This window comes from Poecilia latipinna, unplaced genomic scaffold (assembly GCF_001443285.1).
Source record: "Poecilia latipinna isolate Pla-1442-1.1 unplaced genomic scaffold, P_latipinna-1.0 Scaffold589, whole genome shotgun sequence".
In the NCBI taxonomy this organism is placed as follows: Eukaryota; Metazoa; Chordata; class Actinopteri; order Cyprinodontiformes; family Poeciliidae; genus Poecilia; species Poecilia latipinna.
The window spans coordinates 33,179-54,977 of NW_015113205.1; the positions used below are offsets into that span (position 1 = coordinate 33,179).

Here is a 21,799-nt window from a genome sequence, read left to right on the forward strand (position 1 = left end):
AAAAAAAATCCACCCACGTTCCATCTTCAGATTATCAAATTCCACATGATGAACATCATATCATTATGTTTTCACCCCAAAACGTCACTGTGTTTTGTGGAGCGTTTGGTGCGAACGCGGTGCCATTCCTCCTCCAAATGTGTCATGGTGGCATCCAAAGAGTCCAAAAACTTTGACTAGGCTATGTTTCACAATTGATCTGCAGCAAACATCAAACATGATTTTCCTTCTTCAGTGGAGTCTTGTGCATTGCACGTGCATAGAGACCATTTTATTTAAATCCATTACTTATAATTTTTGAGAATAACTTGACCTGCTAAGTCCAAGTCTTTTTAAATGTAATTTGCTTTGTCAGAAGAGGATATGATCATTACTGGTTTAAAAATAAAATGATGTTCCTCTCACTTTTATTAAATGCCCCCAAACATTGCTGACAAGATCATTTAGAAGTTCAGAAATAAGTTTGTAAACCAAACCAATTAGTATATTTGCCACATGGAGGTTGTGAAGATCTTGTGTGATACAATGGTGATAAAACCCCTTTTCATCAATTAGGACTAAATCAGCTAACACAAACATTTTGATTGATAAAGAGCAGAGTTTCTGTGTAAAAACTGAAACTAGTTTTGATTTCTTTGCATGCTTTTAGTTTACGTCTACCAACGTCTGGAATGAATTACAATGTGATAGGCCCATTATGCATTTATCTCCTGACAAAACGCCGACCAGTGTCAATACTTATTTTCCCTGCTATACGTCATTGATACTTGAAAAATACGTATTTTACAGAATTTTTTTTTATTTTCTCAGTGTCTTTATACAGAGTATATTCATATAGTTTCTGCTGACTATTTTCACATTCTCACCACAGAGTAACAAGTGCTTTGAGTAAAACATCTAAAGAAAAGAAAAAACCAAACCAAACCAAAAAAAAAAACCAAAAAAAAAAAAACCCATGCACCTTTTAATAGCTTTGTCGGCCTAAACAAAAACAAACAAACAAACAAACAAAAGAATAAACAGGAATGTTCAAGGCGACCAAAAGAATCTTCTTCAGGCGTCTTCGTTCCGAGTCATTTGAGTTCCCCTCGATCAACGTTTTTCCCGACTAATCGAATCATGCCTACGTTAAGCTTTACACCGTGGAGTTAGCAACACAAAACCATACAAGGGGCAGGCAAGCGTCTCAACACAAAGGCTCCTTAAAACCTCATGAGTCCACAGAAGAAAGGCAAGCATTCTCCAATAAATTATAAAACCCCCAACATGTATAAAAAAATGTTGACGCTGGGTTGACAAGGGTTTTTGGGGGGTTAGGGGAGGATGCCAGTGGACTGAGCAGGTTCTTGGAGAAGAGGGTGGTCCAACCCTCCCTCGACAACTCTTTAACTCGACGGGTTATGGGGTCCGGTAGTCCGCCCTGGATTGCGTCCTCCCTCTCCTGGGACAGGCTGCTGGGGCTGTTTGCATGTCTGCGATTGGGCGAGGACAAAAAAAAAAGAGGTGGGCAGGGCTGGTCTGAGGATGACGGGGGAAACGACAGAGCGCGTCGCCCCCGTTGTACTGCACAAACAGCAACCAATCCTGAGATAGCAGGAGTCTGATACAAAAACACACCACAAAAGGCACTTTATAAAATGACAGTGCTTCTGTTCTAAGGAAATTCAAGTTGGCAAAGAGTTAAAGAGAGAGTCGGTGAGCGCCCCTTCCCCCTCTTTCCCTCCCAAATAAAAACATTCTCTTCAGTGTGAGACTAAAGCCGGAGATAGTTTTGTTTTCAACAATCAATCAAAGCACAAAATTCACTACTCATGTGTCTCGCGGCCCGCCTTGATTCGTCCCCGGAGGAATCCAGGTCCAGCGTGGCGAGAGAACGGAAAAAAAAAAAGGAGAAAAACTGAAAATGTCACACTACAAACTCGGCACTAAAAACCATAAAGCCAGAATACAGTTGCATTGCAGCGGAGTTCACGTCTGCGGGCTCGGCCGACTACTGCAGCCCGTGGAAAAGAGTCCGTTCCTCTCAGGTCTATTCGTGTTGTCAGGTGCTTTACATCCTCTTTCGACCGTTCCTGCCTCTCCAGACCCCTGCCACAGCCCCCCCCCCACCACCACCACCGCCCGCGCCCCGCTCTCAGTCGTCCTCTCCTCCCCCGTAGAGGTCTGCCAGCTTCTTGAAACGAGGACCCCAGTCGTTGAGGTAGTCGTAGTCCTGGTCTCCTGAGCTGGTGGAGTTGAGCGAGCTGACGGAGCCGGCGGTCGAACCGCTACCCTCATAGTCGAACACCAGCAGAGAGTCGTACGGTGGAGCGGTGGGGTCGTTGTCGGCGGCCCTCAGACCCTGAAGCCGTAAAGAGAGAAAAAGGAAATTGCTTATGTGAGGCCAGAGCTCGCATAAGCAATTTGTGCTTAGTTTTGCTGTGAAAACAAAACTAAATCATTAGGAGCCTTTCTGGAATGGCAAAAAACCTGAGAGTTGGTCTTTCTAGAGGAGCAAAACGCAATTTTTCAATTGTGATGTTTCCATTAATTCAATTCAATTTACAATTATTTAATCAAGGATAACACAGTAAACAATGTTGCATGATAAAAACAAGAAACTGATGTTTTTTACTTGTTTTCTAGCCACAGAGTAATTTACAAACCCAGGCCTTGGGTGGCCGAACTCAACACCAGGCCCTGGTGGAACTTTTTGGGTAGAAGTTTGTTGCCGTTTCATGCAGAAATACAGTTCTATGACAATGTTGATTTTTCTCTTGAGCTAGTCCACTTCCGCTATCCATTTTTTTGTATTCACATGAGACATGACTACTTTTTGTGGAACAAAAACATTAGAGAGAATTATGTACATTTATATGGTTCTTCAATAAGTAACTTCTTTTTAGCTCCATTTGCCAGACAAGAATGGCAAATGGCTAAAAACTCCTGGATGGTAGTTGTAACGCTGTTGTTCACAGAGGAGGCTGTGTGTAGAAAAGTGTGGTAGTTTCTCTGTTTGAGTTTCCATTAGCCTTATAATTGCACAAATTGAAATTATGAAAATAAATTAGCTTAATGGAACCATGGCAATTTCGAAAAAACTAGTTTTTCCATAAAAAGTTTAAAAACGTCTTAGCAATGATGGGGCTGTTTTCCGTCCAAATCAAAATAGATGTGTTTCACAAAACTACAATGGAAACACAAGTCACATGCCCACAGCCGGATGTTACTACTGGCAGAAACGACAAAAAAGACAACAGGAAGTAGGAGGATGACTTTGCTTTTGTTATTTTTTCAGCGCACAGTTCGTAAAAAGTTGTCATTTGAACATGCCGAATCCAAAGCTCTTCTGTAAAATCCCAGACTCCAATTTCCCCAAAATAAGGAGCTTCCTGCACTGACGGCTGAAGAAGACTTAATTTTATGATCTACAACTACCATTCCAAGAGAACAAGAACATCTGATGTTGTTGCTGGATGTATGCTGTTAACCCATGCAGACGCATTTATACCAATGTTTAAAAAACCAGAACATCATTTCCAAAGCATTTCCGTCAATACCCCACCAAGGTATTACTCCTTCCAGCACCTCATAAGTCAGAAGTGGAGACAGAGAAATCCCACACATCTATGACTACTTTAAAACGGCAAAAGCGTCTTGCTCTTTGTAAAAAAAAGATTATCGAGAAAAAAACAGTGCCGTAATCCCGATTGTTGGCTACTCAAAATTTAAGGTACATACATTTCCCACCTTCTTACTCTTTGGCTGGAAATTATTTCTGGGTCTTGTTCATGCTTTTAAATCCTGCTGCTGGCCAGTGACACAAACTACTCGTCATTACTATCTCATTCCCAGGACCAACCACGCCAGCTTGATGTAGCACAAGTACCCTCCTGGCTGCATAGGTGCTTTCAAAAGACACACTGAGATGGCAAAATGCTCTTTGCCACTTTGGAGTTTTTTTTTTTTTTTTTTTTAAAAGTGCTTATCCTTCAAATGCATTAAGGATATTCAACCCCCAACGGAAGCCATATATTCTTCATGTCCAAATTACTTACTTTTTTCAAACTCAAATTTCCAAACTACTCAGTCCTTTTAAGCCCAGTTTTAAAGTTTAAATACGAGACCTCACTTTGGATGTGTGCAAGATTTTCTTCAAAACATTCAACCTGCTAAAACCAAAGAGAGGGAAGGAATAAAGGAGAACTCTGAAGATACAAATCTTTACTTTTCTTGTCTGATTTTTGTCTTTTTCTGCACCTGTCCAGCCCTTAAAAACAGACCAAACAATCCAGAATCCTGGACTGAGAACCTTTTCTCCTACAAGAGTTTTCCCTGTGAAATACAAAAATGAGGGTTTTCAGGAGCTGGTTTTCCAGCTGGGAAAGTAGATTCAGGGGTTCAATTGACTTTAAAGAATGTGGTAAACTCCTCTTCTCTGGCTCACCCACTGGGAAGGCTTCTAATGATCCATCATCGGCTGAAAGCTGATTGAGAGGCAGAACAAACGCCTCCACCAGGAACGCTGCTGGCAGAAACTCAACTCTCACAACAGAAGGAAAATCGCTTTATGTTAGCCATAAACCGTTATGACGGCATAATTAGTCTTAAGTATAAAAACAGGTGCCCACCATAAAAACATGGATGTACGATACATTTTTAAGTCATGGATCCCAGAAGACGTTGACAGAAGGTGTCAACCTAAAAACCTACGTCGTTTATGAAGTCTCCTATGTCCCCCGGGTGGGGCATGCTGGGTCTGACGGGGTACTGCGACTCAGCAATCACAGGCCTCTCATCGACCCGGCGCACCCCCGTTGGCTTGCTGATGATGTGGTCCAGAGACTCTGGCTGCTGCAGCTGGCTCAGGTCGTAGTCCTGGATGAAACGACCAAAGAGAGAAAAATTGAGATTAAAATCGGTGAGGAGGATTGGAAAAAATCACAAAGATACAACAATCAAAGAATTCTTCGTGAAGAGTACATATTCAGTGTCAAACTGAAATCTGGCCGTCCATGCTTTTTATTTGGCCCTCTAGACTCAAGGGGGCACAGGAGGTGACATACACTGAATCTTCAAAATAACAGTGTTTAAATATTATTTTATCAACCAATTAAATCAGTCCCTCTTGTGTTTTGTGATTCCGAGATTGTGGAACTTCATGTAAAATCAGCAGATCCCCCACATTTTGTTGCACTAATGCGCATTTTGTTCTCAGTTTATGGCAAATTTTCCAAAAAATAGTCAAAAACATTGAGTTTAAGTGACCAACTCCCACCTGCAGATGGCAGTGTTGCTTCGGCTACACTGCTGCCTCAGCCTTACAAGCAATCATCTGTGATCGCCATGGTAACGAAAGTCAGACGTAAGCGGAAATTTCGCTAGCATTTTTTTGTACATATCTCGATAGTTTGAACACAAAATCTATGATTTTGATTATAAAAGAAAGTCACAAAAACAATCGTGAATTCCTGGAGATTGAAATGAATGTGAAAAGATATATAATAATGATTTATCTTTAAAAGGTACTTATTGGGTACAGACACAGATTTATATTAATATTTTTAATAATTTGTTCATGACTGTTTTTTTAAATCAACACATTTTTTAATGATCTTGATTTGGCCTAAAATCAACCGCTGTAGAGTTTACATTAAGATTCACTCTTCTGGTTGGAAATCCTTCCAATCTTTTAGTTTTCTTGTCCTTCCGTCGTTTGCTCTTTTAAAACTTCCTTTCCCCCCACTATTTAACTCAAAAGAAACAGAACAGGCTATTTGTCTCTTTACTGTTATTTTACATATAATTCATAAATATACCCATTAAATCTTCATCCATGCACGTCGGTGCAAAGAGGCCTATGAGGACCACAACCATCTGCTGCGCGTGTTTTTTTTTACTCTCCACATATCGATGTGTGTAGGTGTTGGACATAAGTGAGAATCAAAACAACATTTATTTATTTAACTGTCTGCTCTGAATTGAGCTCTCTGGGGTTCAGGGACTTTAATTACGTAGAAAATAGCCAGGCTGTAGAGAACAAAGGAATATGCAGCTTCACGTCCCTAAACTTCAACATTTTCAGCATAGCATAAAAATGCCTGGAAAGACATGGTTGTCAATCAACAAAAGTATGACACACTTTTTAGATATTTGTTTAAACTTTGTATTTCGCATCGTACCTAACAAAAGGCTTTACAGACAAAAAAAAAAGCAGACCTTATCTATGTTTCGCCTTTACGTTGTTTTCTTTCACTTTTATTTTATTTCCTCTGTGGTGAGCTTGAAAATAACGATACTGGATTTTTTAATTTACATAAAACTTTCTTAACCTGCACAACAAATCAGAATTAATAAGATGAGGTTTTGTGAAGAAAAAGAACCAAAAAAAAAACAAAAAACCGCATGGTGTTTATTCTGCCTGAAGAAATCAGCAGGAATCTTAAGCTTGTCAGTGCCTTTTCTTTTCAGAACCCAAATGGCTGCTGGTTCATGCTGAGGTACCAGGAATACTGCCAATACAGATCATGATCAAAACCCTTAAACAGACAGAATGGCGCTATAATTATCCCTGCGCAGATGTAGAAGCTTTTGTAAAAAGTTTGAAGGTTTTGTATCGTTCCAAGAGATGAGAGCAGAGATGCTTTGTGAAATGTGTGAAAAGCTGCTTTGTGATAGTCATTAAGGTCATAAATCCCGCAAAAACGGTTTCAAACGGCTCATTGCACTACGTCAGATTTATCATATGCAGTTTTTGTCGGCTCTTCGCGCCGTTTCCAGCAGTCGACCGAGGTGGGAAAAGAAGCACAAGCGTGTTCATGCGTGTTGACCTTTTCCAACAGCTTTCTGCGAAACTCAATAAAAGTGAGACATTGTTAATATGAGCTCAATCTGTGCTTTATCTGCGGGAGGTTAACGCAGTGCATGAATGTGTTGAAACGAGTGCGTTGATGACAGCAGTTCATTTTAGTGGAAGAATTTAAACTTAGTTTTTTTTCTTTCTTCCAGATAAATGAACTAAGCGAGTTTTCCCTGGAGATATTTAATAGCCTCCTGCTGAGTAATAAACAGGCTTTTCTTTAAGTCTATGTAGTTAAAAACGGCAAATACTCCTTGGCTTCAAAGCGCGAATTAGGTGTTTGCTGAAAAAAACATATTTTGGCTTTAAAAAAGTACGAGTTTTAATATCGTCATCTGCCTAAAATAATGGCCAAAATAATTTTTTGCCAAAAGATCATTTAGGCAAAAATTGACATGGCCCCTTATTTTAGGAATGTACCAAACACATTCATAGGGTGCTGCACAAACAGACAAAGATGCACATACTTTTTACAAAGCATTAACAGTCATTTACTTCATAAGTAAGATCAGTCAAAATGAAATCAAACATTCCTGTATGGAGAAGGCACACTTCTAATCATTAGCACCCAGGGAGAAAATGCCACACCATCATGTATCCTCCTACCATGTAACAACTGTTAAACATCTAGACTTTTGTACACTTTGCTCCGGTGTAATCGGAAACACCGTTTATGTCACAGTGGTATAAATCATATCGCGTGAATTCAGGCAAAGTTGGCGATTTGATCAAATCAACAAACACGTCAGGAGGAAGATGCTGTGGGTCGGTTTCTAAGCTGGCTTCCTCCAGCTCTTGTAAACACCACTGACTATGAGCCCCAAATGGCTGTGCTACTTCCACGGACATGAACAAGTAGAAGCCGTGCCTACATCAGCAAAAACAACTTGGGAAAATAATTGTAGTTGTGCCACTCAATACTCCCATTCCTCACTGCCACGGCGCCTCGGTGACATTAGGTGTTGCAAAAGGTCAATAATTACAGTTAGATCACAATTTAACTGCTGCTGTCTTTTTGTTACAAAGGTGTGCCAAACTTTATCGATTTTCCGTTATTATTGAAAAAAAAACACGATTTCGCGAAAGTGAATAAGCTTGTTCACACAAACATCATAATCCCACCACTTCCTGTCGTCGTCTTCGTCGTGTTCCGGCAGCAGTAACATCCGGTTGTTGATCACATGACAAGTGTTTCCATTCCTTCAAGTTTTGCAAAACATACCAACTTCGACAGCTAAAAAAACACCTCATCGAGTTTTTTTCAAAATGGGAACGATTCGATTAAAAGAATCTATTTTGTGATTCCAATTTGCACGATTTTATGGTAAATGGAAATGCAGTTTGTGATAAACGGATAGAGACACCCAGTCCTGATTTATTGCCCAACCTGTAGAATCAAGGAATCAGTTAAATAAAACCCGCCTGACGACATGAAGCAGGCCTAAAAGTCTCAACACATCATAGCCCTGATCTAAACAGGTACCATGATGAGGGGATCATCAGTGTTATTCTCTTCACTTGTCAGCGTTGTGTATCGTCATACCTGGTTTGTGTATATCTGTAGTAATCTGTCGTACCTGGTCTTCCTCTCCGCCTCCCTCTTCGTCATACTTCAGGATGTTGTCTCTGACGTCGTCCTCTGGGTCGATCAGCAGGGGCTTCGCTTGCCGCTCCTTCTCTCTGCGCTTCATCCACACCACGAACAGCAGAACCATACCTTCCGAAGGGAAAAAAACAACAAAACAAACGACAACAATCAAATCTCAAATTCATGTCAGTAGCAGCCATTCTAGAGAGAAGCACTCACTCAGCAGTATGATGATGCAGATGAGGATAGCGATGATGGCTCCGGTGCCGAGGCCAGCAGCCGCCACCGCCCCCGTGGCACTGCAGTCCCCGTTGTTGTCGCAGGGACACACTTTGATCCTGATCATGGAACGGTTGGACAGAGGCGGGTTCCCCGAGTCAGACACTATGACCGGGATCACGTAGACGCCTGCCTCCAGGTAAGGAATCCTCAGCCTGAGCTGAGCGTAGTCGCCTGCCGAAGTTGGACAAGGAAAGTGGGAAGAGGGAAGACGGAATAAGACATCTTTTAAAACGTAAACAAACCTTTGTTTACATCACACGCGTGAGTGCACGGCATCAGCCGCTTCAGCACAAGCAATCACTTTGACGTGTATGGCTGAAGGCAGAAAAGGCAGAAACATCTAAAACTACAGTGTGTAACCTTCAGCATCTATCACTCAGCCTCAGACAAGAGCCTCTGTGGGAGTCGGATCCAGGTATGTGATCAGATTTGTCCTCAAGACAGCTGCTGTGATGCATCCATCCTGTTGGATTAGGTGACAGATCGGCTGCTCGGGGGACCGCGAGACGAATGGATCTCATTTGTCACAAACGATAGATCGTACGTCAGGGCTGGATGGCACCCGTGTTCCTCACTGCGAGCTTTCCGAGACGTTTTGTTAAACTCGGACCTTCCCTCTCACTGCCTACAGCCGCCACCGCCTCCGATCCTGAAGATTAATACAGCCAGAATTTGTTTTTTTGCGCCACGCCAGGAGTACGGTTTGTAATCTACTGAGGACGGAGGTTGTCCATCTTGCACTCTCTCTCTCTCGCCTGCTTTATGTCCCAAGGGGTCCACTTTCACCACGATCTCGTCTTAAACAGCGTGCGGCGTTTAATTACCGCTCAGTCTGGAGATGGTCCAGTTTCGGCGGATGCTGGCAGGAAACGAAGGCAGCTCAAAGACGAACGGCCCGACGTTGGGCTCGGCGTCGGCGTCCGAAGCCGTGATGTTTATTCTGGAGTTGGGCCGGGCTCGCTCGCAGATTTGCGCCTCCTTGGGTATCAGCACGGGAGCGTTGTCGTTGACGTCAATCAGGTAGATCTGGAGCGTCCCGGTCCCGCTGGCCTGCGGCGAACCTGTGGGAGGGAGGAAAAATGGAAAAGACGACCCCTTTAAAAAAAAAAAAAAAAAAAAAAAAGAGACTGAAGAGTTCAGATGGAATGACATGACACTGGGGAAGAAGAAGAAGAAGCAGCAGCAAGGACTGCTTCCTTTTCAGACGCATAGTTGCAGCTGAGTCCTTAGTTGAACTGAGAAAACACACAAGGAAGGAAACAACGAGGGAGACGATGTGTTGTGTCTGCTAAGGGGGTGGAAGTGCAGGGAGGATGCATGAAATCCAAACACACGAAACAAATGAGTGGACACAGCCAGCAGATGTTCCCTTTCTTTGTCTTTATAATTGCCCTGAAAAGTTTGAACTGTCTGAGGTGAGACTCTCATAAAGATTTCTGTTATGTGCTCTTTGCATATCCCCCCTGAGAAATGAGTCAAACACTAACCTTTCAAAACAAGCTCGTCATTATAACCACTTCAGGTATGGTTCTCAATGCCAGGTCAAAGCAGGACCAATTTATTCTCTTTCTTTTTTGGGGGGGTAGTTTTCCTGGCTGCTAACAGGAAAAAGTGCTCTTGAACTGAATAAGAAATATTGTTTGCTGCTGTTTAAAGTTGGTTCTGCTGAACATGATACAGGAATGAAAGCCTCTGGCTTCTTTCCTATCAGTAAAACTTCAAAGCATCAAAATTAGGCTGAACTCTACTGTGAAAGTAAATATTTTACACAGGGGCCGAAAAAATTTGTTGATAGCCAACCATAGCCACCTTGGTGTAAGTCAGGGGTTAGCAACAGAGCTCGACTCCAACTAATTTGTTGAAGTCGGGGCAAAAAATTGTCAAGAGCTGCTGAACCTGCAATAAAAATAACTTTACAGTGTAAGCAAACTTAGCGTGAAAGTACAGAGATTTGGGATTGGTTGATTATTTCTTCGTCAGTGCTTCTGGGCAATACATTTTCTACCAGTGTAAAGATTATTTTTTTTCATTTTAAATACTGCCACATTTGGAAGGAACGTGGATTTACGTGCTCAGCAGTGGAGTTAGGTAAGTGAGTTGCATCCATGTATAACAACTTTTTGCCAAGCAGAGATTTACTGAGATGAGACTCAATAAGCAGTGGAAATCTCAGAAACCGAATCCTAACCTCAACCCGTTCTCATCGCCCTTTACAAAGTCCAGGAGAAAAATTATGCATACAGGTTCAAAGATACTTGTGTATCTATGAGCCTATCAACAAGCTACTGTGGCATTATGCTGGCTGGTTGAATTTGCGAATCTAATTCTGCAGCTTCATCTTAACAGCAAGACACCTGAAACTTTTAACATGACTGGTCGTCCCAACAAGACAACGACCACAAACACAAATCCATAGTGGCTTTGCAATGGACTTCTGTTCCCTGATTGGCTTGGTTGTGATTCAACCGGAGAAATCTAACTCAATGGTAGAAAACCTAGACGCAGACCTAGAGAGATGATTGTGTATGAAGGCAATGGTCATGCTATTGGTAGGGTAACCACTATCAAAAAATAAATAAATACATAAATAAAAAAAATAAGCAGAGAGGGGCAACATGCTAAGGGTATTTTAAACAAATATTAGTGTGGTATATGTATATACCAGCCTATAATTACAATTAAAATTTGAATTTGATAAGGGTATTTTCATTCCATCCTTTAAAAAAATAGCACTGGAACTTCATTAAAAACATTAACATATATAAAATATATTTTCCTGATGAATGTCCCAAGCAAGGGACTGAATATGTGCCGAACATTTTCCCGTCTTTGGCCGGTTGTATCCATGAGTCCACATACAACAGATTAAATCTCCACTCTGCAGCCTAAAAGAGGACACAAGCAGGTAAGAGGGATAGAGACTAGCCTGTCTGCTCTGAACCCAGGCTGAGGTAAGACGGTCTGAGGCAAAGTAGAACAATCTTGTCCCATCGATCCAGATGAGAAATCCTGTCTGGATGTCTGGGAGGCTGTGCCCCTCCAGGCCGAGGAGGAACAGAACCATCCGGCTTGTTATCGCCTCAAAACCGGCATCTGTGTTTACACTGTATGGTGGCGCATTAGCACACAAGTGCAGCTTTTATAACCTGTAATGGCACCATTACTACTAAAAAATAAATACAGTAGCTCACGAGCAACAAACGCCGAAACCCATGTTTATGTCTTTTTCATAGACGCTTTGCATTTTTAAGCGAGACGACGTCAAGCTGCACTTGCACTTATGCCAGCTGTCTTCCCGCTGCACCGGCCTGTCTGCGTTCAAGCCGTACCAGCGGTGCTGAAAATATCCAGGACTTCTCCGTGTAAATAATGAAGGAGCCACAAATCGCTAAGCACCAGAAGTCCTATCGATTAAACATGAATGGACAACATTTTCCTTTTAATTCTACAACTTCTCTCCTCAACTTCTGCTCCCGAAGACGTGATGCAACACAATCCTATCTCTTAAAAAAAACAAAAAACACTTCCAGGAGAAAATATAAAATATGGACATATTGTCTACATTTCACTCTGGATCCAAACTTTTGAAAGATAGGAAGAAATTAATGAGAACACTCCTGAACCATATGCCATGTAGAAGAAAAATCAGTTGATCAAGCAGGTTTATTTGTGTGGCATATCTGAGCAACAAGGCACTTCAAAGTGCTTTACATCATAAAAATACAAAGATAAAAAGTCACGTACACAACATTCAGTCACTGATTGAGAAACCAGGAACAAACGTTACGTTTTGTCGAGTGGCACCGTCAAAATCATCAATGCCCATCCAATATGTTGGTCGATGTTCCAGTGATTTTGGTTCAAAAGCAACTGGAAGCAGCTGGGTTTTAGAGGAAAGATGGTCCTATAAAGCACGTGTCAAACACAAGGCCCGGGGGCCAAATCTGGCCCGCCATAGCTTTTTATGTGGCCCCTAAACACTTCAGAGGTATGCATAAATAGATAAAGATCAAGATAACAGTTGTGTGTTTAGATATTAAGTTAATCAAATGAAAGTGATTCCAAGCTGTTTACTGACAAATTACATCAGTCGATACTTCCAGTTTTACTGCGATCGTGAAAATTAACACAAAATCAACAAATCACGTTGTTTTCTTATGCTTGTGCCTAACAGAGTCTACTGGAAATTTTCCAGAAAAATTTTCAAAAACAATGGTTTTAAGTGATGCCAACTCCCACCTGCAGGTAGTGGTATGTTTTACTGCTACACTTATTTGCGAGTAATAAAAAAAGTCACATTTTGCAGAATTTCTGGCAAATATTTTGAGACTATGATCTTAATGTGTCCCAAAATGAAAACGAGTTTGACGCCCCAGCTATAAAAGTATAAACTCAAACGAGCTGAACCCAAACGCAAACAATTTGAAAATTAATGTGTCCTTTTGAGTTCATATCGCAATAATCACGGGTTGGTTTGTATTGGCTTAGTACAACCCCCCCCCATCCCCCCCTCCAAAACAAAACGGGATAAGACATATTTTAGGTTATGCACGACAAAATGTGGAAAAAAGTGAATTGCGTCTTACTGCTTTTGCAATGCACTGTGGGCACACTGCACTGTTGAACAAACAGTGATTTATTGTGGCCTCGGCTCCTTTTTTGTTGACGGCTACCTCCGAGCAGTCTGTCAGCAAGCCGATGTAAATTCCCAATGAGGCGCAGCACACAGCGTGCTCCAGCAGCTCATCAGTGTTTTTCCTATGAACTCCTCTCCGCTGCACGCCGCAGCCTGGTGCATCAACTTACAAGCAAAGGTCCGCTGCCCGGCGCCCCGAGGCCCATCGACTGTCTTGTCGGTTAAGATTGGCCGGGTGCTTTGTTGCCGCTCACGCTTCGCTTGAGTAGAATAAGTGAAGAGAATTTCAATCAAAGTGGAATATATCCCCTTGTTGACACCGGTCTCCAGAATCAATAGACAGTCAACAACTTTAAGCTGCGCCTGGCGTGCTTAGGGGCGTCGAATCCCTCATTTCTCACCGGAGGAGAAAAGAAAACACCTGGGTGCCTCCTACTTCAACACAGAGCGAGTTACTGTTTGCCGAGCTTCAGTCATTTGTCTTCATACGGAGCTGCAGCGGCTGAGGTGGATGCTGAGGACGCTCACCGGCAGCTAATGGGTTTTCTTTTATTATTTTGACCAAAAAGTGCTTGAACACGTCTTCCCCGTTTGACTTTTTCCACATAATGTCGGGTTAACACAACCGCCAGCTTCAGTGTGTTATTGGGAATTTTATTGCTGAACATAAAGTGGTTAAAAGGCTTTCGGATCCAAAATCCAAAATTTAACTCCATGTAAGATATGCAATATGAGTCTTACTTCTACAAAAAATCTAAGACAATGTTCTAATTTATTTTTATCTGTACTTGTGTTTCTTCTTTATATTTTTCACCTACAAACTCATCCTTCTCTATTCAGCCACATTACCAGAAAATGTTACAGAAGTGACAATTGCCCAGATATGTTTTACAGATGACGTATTCTTTCTGAATCATCTTAAGGCTTCTTTTTAAAAAAAAAATTCCGGGGTGGGGCAAAGTTCAGTTGCACTTTTCAATTGTCGACACACAAAAGAGCCCTCTGTATCTGTGAGCCTGGATAATGACATGTCCGTCTCCCGTGGCGAGTTCTGCACATGTGAAGAGATTTTTTTTTCTCTGTGATCTTCCACCAGTGTTTCTCACCCGGGCCTTGTTTCCTCACACAACTCTGCACAGATTTTCTTATTTTTCCTCTCTTCTGTACCCAAACAGCTGCTTCGGCCTTCCGCTAATGATCCCGCTGTCTCTCAGATTAATGTGTTATATTTTGCCACATAAGGACAGCCTGATTATTAGGGCGGGTTCCTTTGCGTGTTCTGGGTTTATAGTGCCGTCTTCCAAATGCAAATGGCAGCAGTATCGGCGACCGTCACGTTGGCTGTGTGACAAAATACAACTTCAGTGATCCAGTGAAACTTTTTACTGATACATAGTTTAAATTTGATCTGGCTCATGTAATATATCTCTCTTTGCAAATGGCATAAATGTTCCACAACGAGCAGAATTTGTTCTAACACCTCAGTTAGTCTGACCAGCTGCAGCAGCCCAGACAGAACATGGAGGTCCGCCAACGTTGTTGTTGTTGTTGATCTGCGCCTGAGGGCGTACGCACAAGATGACTTGATTGAGTCAACATTTCCAAATGTTTTCAGTCTACGTCACGGACAAGATTCCCATCACGTTTCTAAAAAAGTTTCACTCTGGAGCCCGTTTGTCAAACCTCGGAGTTTAGGTCCGGCTAAATGCTGTTGCTGGCTAAGAGGGGCCAGAATGCAACAAAACGTTTCTGTCTTACTGTCCTGGCATGGTCACGTACAAACAGGGTGTTATACTTTTTAAAAAGTTGTCTGCTTGGAAATACTGTGAGAATCAGAGTGGAAAGAAAAAGCCTGGATGTTGAAGCTAAGGAAAAAGTACAACTAGCATGCTAACGGGCTCGTCTTCAATGCCGCCAACCACAAGTTAGCTAACCAAGCTACTGGATCAACAAAACTAGCTTGTACCAGTTTGTCAGACTGTGATAATATTCTGTCCACCCCTGATGTCACTATCCACGGTGAAGTGAGTTTTACATCGACATGGACAGAAAAGGCGCTAAAGAAGAACCTCGTGCTCCGAAATCCAGAATCACAAAGTTTGACTGAAACCTTCGGTCGCTAGCATCCGATCGGATTGTGGGAAACGAAGGACTTTGTCACGACAAATGTAGGAAATCAAAATGCTCGACTATGAAATCCAACTCCACAGCCAGGTTGTGCAGCGTGTGCACGGCTCACTGAACACACACAGAATGCCAGCGTACGTGGAAACCTTGAAAAAGACTGAGCTGTCTGGTCACGATGGAATGAAGTATGGCTCATCGTAGAACCTCGCAGAGTCTATGTCTATTTTACTGCTTGTATTCATTCAGGTGACATTTAGGGCTTGTGACCAACTGTCTCTACATTTGCGCCTTATAGGTGTAGTTTTTTGCTCGACTAGTAAAATCTGGCCTAGATTAAGGAAAACGGCCAACATATTGCACTGGTTTGTGCGAACAATGTTTTTAAAATTCACCGAGTTGTTTGGTCGGTGATCATTCAGCCATGAAAAAGGACGATTCACACAAATAATTAAAAGTCAAGGATTAATATTAATATTGCTATGCAAGTGTGCATGTAAAGCTTTTTGAAAAGCTGCAAATGCTTTTTCATCTGTACCTCTTCATATTTATGAAACAAACCGTCCGTCTTCATGCATATTCCATGCCGCGTCCTATTCAGAGCGTTTCTCATCCCAAGGTTTTATTCCGCAGCTTTTTATTAAATGTAATCTGGGTATTTATTTCTTTAGCTAAATTCAAGGTGTGCGGGGGGGAAAAAAAGCGTGCTCCGCTCACTGCACACATTTTAAACCTCCCCTGGGGCAAATCTGGGATGTTTGGCTTTTTTTTTTCTAAATTAAACTGTCTTGACATGATTTGAAGGCTGCTTCCCAGCCCGCACAAGCGACGGAGAGACGCAGATCCGGTGTAATTTCCCCACAAATCCACCTTCCATCTTAATCCTTGGAAAATTTCTAAACGATCCTGCCTAAATAGTGAGAAAATGGGTTATTTGATTAAACTCTGATCCACTTAGTCCTTTGATTCTGAACAAGAAAAGCAGAAAATAAACCTCTTTGATATGTTTATCAAAGGAAACAAGCAAGATCCTACAGCATCCAAGCACCTCGGTATGGCTCCGCGGGAGGGCTTTGAGCTAAAAGTAGCATTTTGACCCTATAAAATGTTAAAGGCTCAGCAAAGTGGTAACGGCTCATCTTGATGAGTGCTAAGTGTCATGGAAGTCCATCAATGCTGCATGAAATGTCCTGGGGGGGAAACAGCTCTAATGGCAGCCTCATGATGGCACTGCAGGAAAACAGAAACATGCCTACGGGAGTCGTTTTTTAAAAAACTGCTTCGCCGAACTTCATGGGAATATAACAAATGTGTGTCAGACTGTCATTTTCCAGTGAGACACACAAAGTCACAGACTGACTGACACACCTTGCAAAGCCATACAAACCCTTTAGAAATGTTAGTTTTGCTGCCACGTTTAAAGTAATTTATTGGGATTTTGTGTCAGCATAAAATGGAAGGAACCGGATATGTGGATTTTTGCAAAGTGTGCCGTGCGTCGCTGTTCACATAACCAACTGAAAGTGCAATTACATTAGAGCTGCTAGTGTTTCCGTCGGATCCAAATCCACTTTAAAATCTTTCGACGTGCAAATTTGAGATCTGAATTTTCTCTGGGCCTTTCAGAAAAAAAAAAAAAAAGCTTCCCTATACGCACCAACATGACTGTAGGGACTGTGGGTTTTGGCTAACAATGGTCTGATCCGTTGAAGAATTAAAATCTCATTCACAGATGGCAAAAATATGACCAAAAAAAAGAGAAAGGAAAAGAAAAAGAAAGTAACATTCCTAGTCCATATGCAGCCTAACACCGTGCTTATCTTCACACCATTGATTCCAACATACACGCACTATTCAGAATGGGAACACATCAAATGTGCAAAAAAAAAAAAAAACCCTACCTAGAAAAGGAGACACGTTTTCACAAAATCCCTTCCATTTATTTGCATCTATAACTAAATAACAGATTTTTCAATACACCAGCACAGCAGGTAAGATGGGAAACGATGGAATAGCCTGAGGGGGTTCTTGAAATGAAAAGTGTCTTGGGTGGGCCCTACTTCCCACCCACTCACTCCACACACCTTCTATTTTCTTTGTGAATTTGTAATTTCTTCACATTTTCAGTTTGAGCATTGCTGAAAGAGACACCCAGCCACTACAACTAAAATAAATCAGGATGCTTTGAGCATCACCTCATGTGGACACAGCGTCGATGACAACAAACACACCGTGGTGTGTGTGTGTTTTCTGCAGCTGGCCTTTTTAGAAACATGGAATAAACTTGTTCGGGGTGCAACTTATGGGTAAATAGTCCTGCCATCTGTTCAAAAAGAACAGCTGTGTTAATGAATAAAATGAATCACATGAAGGCAGACTGTCTTTATGAAGTAGGTGACTTATGAAGGTAAGTGGACCAACTGATTTTTAAAAGTATAGACGACTGAACACAAAAATATGGACCACAGTATTATTTTTCTTCAACTTTACAATTCTGCACTTCGCTGTGACGGTCTACCAGATAAAATCCCCTTAAATTAATTGGAACTTGTCATAATATGACAAAATGTGAATGAGTTCAAGATGGATGACGACTTTCCCAAGGCACCGGTAATGAATTTTTGGGTACCGTTGGTTAAACACACTCATCCTGACTTACCAGACTTACCATTGTCGTACGCCAAGAACGTGGCTTCGTACATGTTGTTTTTGACGTACATGGACTCCCTGTCCAGCAAGGCCATGGTGGTAATCTGACCGTTGGTTCTGTTGATCTTCAGCCAGTTCGCCGGGTCGGAGAGCTTCGAGTACCTGTGCCGACAGACAGAAGGAACAGAAACACTTCAATCCCATTTAAAACAATAGGCATATATATATTCTACATCATGACTTTTTGCAGCTTGTCGTTGCTACAATAAAAAGCAACTCTAAAGCTTTTTATTTTATTTGTAGATCCAAAGTGGCTATTATCAGGTTGAATGCTCATTACCATAACAAGCCGCGGCAGCCGAGTGCCTTTGAAACGCGGCGGCGGCAAGGAGAGCGGAACATATGTTCGTCAAACTTATGAACGCGGCAGCTCATTAGCATCGGGAGCGAAGAAAAGTCCTGCGTCCATTTGTGGAAAGGCTCGTAAACGCCAGCCCAGCTCTGTGTGCCCGCACGGCGGCCGTCGTCGCCGCATTTACAAATCTCATTAACGCGGATAATAACCGCCAACAGCTGACCGGGAGCGGGGCCTAACGAGAAACGGTTAATCACGACTCTCGCCAGAGGGTCAGAGTGTGGCCATAACGACAAGAGACGGGGTTCAGAGAACGGAGGAAGGAAAAGAAAACGGGGTGAGACAGAGATCACAGTGGAGTTTATCTGTAAACATGGGCAGTGGGACATGACGGGCATGAAAAAGGGAGAGCTTAATTAAAAGGAGAGAGAATCGGAGGCTGACAGCAGTTAGCCAGTCAGAAAACCAACATCACCTCCAGCTGAAGCCCCATTGTTTCCTGAGCAAACGGAGCTGAAACCAGAACACTGTACTTCTTCTGTCTGACATTAAATCAGACTAAAACGCTTCTGTTTTAGGTCAGCTGAGATTACTATATTCATCACAGATGAAAAAAAAAAAAGATCATAACTAAGTGAATTTTAGAAGGTTTCTTTTTTTTAACTGTCCTTGCAAAGTTTCTTAACAGTGCTTCATACGACTTGGGTGAATTTTTGGTGTCCTTCCATACGGTTCACTTGAGTGTGTCTCATTCCTCTGGGCAGAACGAGTGTAACCGAGTCAGGTTGGTGGGCTGCTTTTCTCACACACACACACACACACACACACACACACACACACACACACCTTTCCCTGCTCGGTTTCTTACTGAGTGTTATGATTTGAGATTAGTGAAGGCCAATGCGAAACATTAACTTTGTGGCGTTTAAGTCATGTTGCAACTCATTCTGAGGTATCATCAGAGTCATTGTCCATTTGACCCATTTTGACCCAAGCTTGGCTGATGTCTTCAGATGTTTCAAAGTTTCTAGAGTTATTGTTTTTATGACACCATCTATTTATAGAAGTGCACAAGTTTTGCAGAATTACTGCCTGCAGCATTACAATGCCGCCCCATAGGTATGTTGTTCTCAGATAAAACCCTCAAAATCAGCTTCACCAGAACCACAAGATATTAACATCTTTGTGTCCGTGTGAATTTGCAAACTATAACTTGGCTTCTTCCTTGCAGAGCGGCCTTTCGGCCCGCGCCAGCAGAGGACTTGTGTCCTCTGTCCTGCTAGCTGGAGCCTGCGTTTTTCCATCAGGCCCTTCTTGTTTATGTTCTGGGGTTAAAAGGCACATGTTGAATAAAATCAGTGAATCTCCAGGACACAGAACCATTCCCCTTCCAGGACTCATGACGGCTGGACATTCCCATCATGTTTGTGCTTGTGTGTAATTGTTTGAGCAGATGAACCTGGCCCATTCAAGAACTGAAAAACTGAAAGAAGTATGAACGAACTTCCGGAGAGCCACCATTTTCTTTCACTCTCGCCATGATGTCGCACAAGTGAGAAGTCATTCAAGCCAGTCGTTGTCTTATATCCATTTCACTAAAATGCTGTGAATTAACCAATTAAAAGCTTTCACAGCCATGACATCCTCTTTTTTTTGCATTCCCAAATTGTTTAAAAGCGTAGAAGTCTTAGTGCACCTGAACTTCAGAATCTGAGGAAAGCAATAAAAACGTCTCGAAATCTCTTATTATTCTGGCGTTTAGTAAATTAAACTGTCAGACGGTAAGAAACAGTACATGCACTTCTAACTATACATAAACACATGAAAAGAGAAATAATTCTCCTTGTAAGAACTTGTCGCGCTGTTGCCCAGCAGGTGAGGGTTTTGCTCTTTGTGCAGCGGCTCCTGGCGCGCTCGTCTCCTCCCTCTGCCAGCAAGGTGTCACCCCCCCGCTACACTTATTTGCAGCCGACACGACTAAATGTCGTACCGCATCTCCGAGGACTTTGTTGTTAATTTTACAGAAAGTTCAACCCTAATCTTTCGCTGTGGTTCCCGGAGATCTTCACAGTGAAAGATTCTGTCCACTTTTAAATATCCAAGATTAACTAACAATAGAAACATATAGGAAGTACTTGGATTTACTGTACTGCTTAGAAAGAATCTCAATCATAGGAAGCAAGATCTTGGGATCTTTATTTTTTATTTTTTAACACACACACTTTAATCTTTTCTTTTGTGACTGTGGATTTTACTGTGATCAACCAACACAAAGCACAGCATAAGCGCGAAGTGGAAGGAAAACGACGAAAAGTTTTCTGAATGTTTCCCGAAACAAAAGTCTGAAAAGTGTGATGTGCATCATGTCCAGCTCTCCCCCATAACTCACACACTAAATCAGTAAAATCCTGTTTTCCATGATAAGACATGGTGGTTGTTGCATCATGCTATGAGGGATACCTTTTCAACTGTAATGACACATTGCAAGTGCAAATGTAATAAAAAAACATGCAATATTTCTCTTCCACTTCAGTTATGGAATGCTTTGTTTGGATGGATTACCTATAATTTAGCTTGTCGCAACACGCAGTTGATTAATTTATCTCATGATGAATCAAAAATAACTTGATCATTTTTAATCTGCTGATTAATACTTTTTCAAAGTACAATTCTGTTTACAGAGACTCCACAATCCATTTTATTCATACGTTTGGTTGTAAGTGGTTTTCATTCCCGTTTTATTTATAGTTTTTGGTTCTTGTCGTCTTTTATTTCCGATATTTAATATGTCTTCCAATTCCAGTGTTCAAGTGTTCTTTACAAAATTAAAGTTTGTTGGACTTTTTAATTCAATTCAAGTCAATTCAAAAATACTTTATTGATGTCAATGGGATATTAAATGTTGTTGTAACTCATATTAATTCAAACTTTTAAAATTTGTAAGGCTGAACTTGATAATATGTCATCATCAAGATTTCATCAGTACATTAGAACAATTTTATCGTTTATCACAGTAATTTCTGGGTCAATTTATCGTCCAGAGAAATTTGTTATTGTGACAGGCCTGCCTATAACCCTGATAAATCATGGTAGTTAAGTTGTGAAAAAAAAATAAAGGGGTATAAATATTTCTGAAATGGACCGCTTGTCCAACGGCCTGCCAGCTTCCAGCTCAGATCTCTACCATCCGAATAATCTTCATCATGATCTCGCATCCCAATCAAGTGTCCTCGCTTTGGAGAGGCTAATAATCAACACTTATAAGGAACACATAACGACACGCACGCAAACCCACATTTACTCATCCTCGCCGCCTCTTAAATCCCA

At 41.7% G+C, this 21,799-nt stretch overlaps 1 protein-coding gene across 2 annotated transcripts in view; it reads right to left on the bottom strand.

Moving 5' to 3' along the window:
- Positions 1–779: 779 nt before the first annotated feature.
- LOC106953579 (cadherin-4-like) overlaps positions 780–21,799 on the bottom strand; it is a 198,973-nt gene continuing 177,953 nt past the window's right edge. The window contains exons 10-15 of one of the 2 annotated variants that reach the window (XM_015042455.1): positions 18,137–18,279; positions 9,533–9,769; positions 8,646–8,879; positions 8,416–8,555; positions 4,693–4,857; positions 780–2,341 (exon numbers count right to left, since the gene is read on the bottom strand). In XM_015042455.1, the coding sequence (XP_014897941.1) occupies positions 2,135–2,341; positions 4,693–4,857; positions 8,416–8,555; positions 8,646–8,879; positions 9,533–9,769; positions 18,137–18,279 (1,126 nt within the window). In that variant the 3' untranslated portion in view covers positions 780–2,134. Of the gene's footprint in view, positions 2,342–4,692; positions 4,858–8,415; positions 8,556–8,645; positions 8,880–9,532; positions 9,770–18,127; positions 18,280–21,799 lie in introns of both variants that reach the window. The other variant, XM_015042454.1, reaches the window with a different exon arrangement.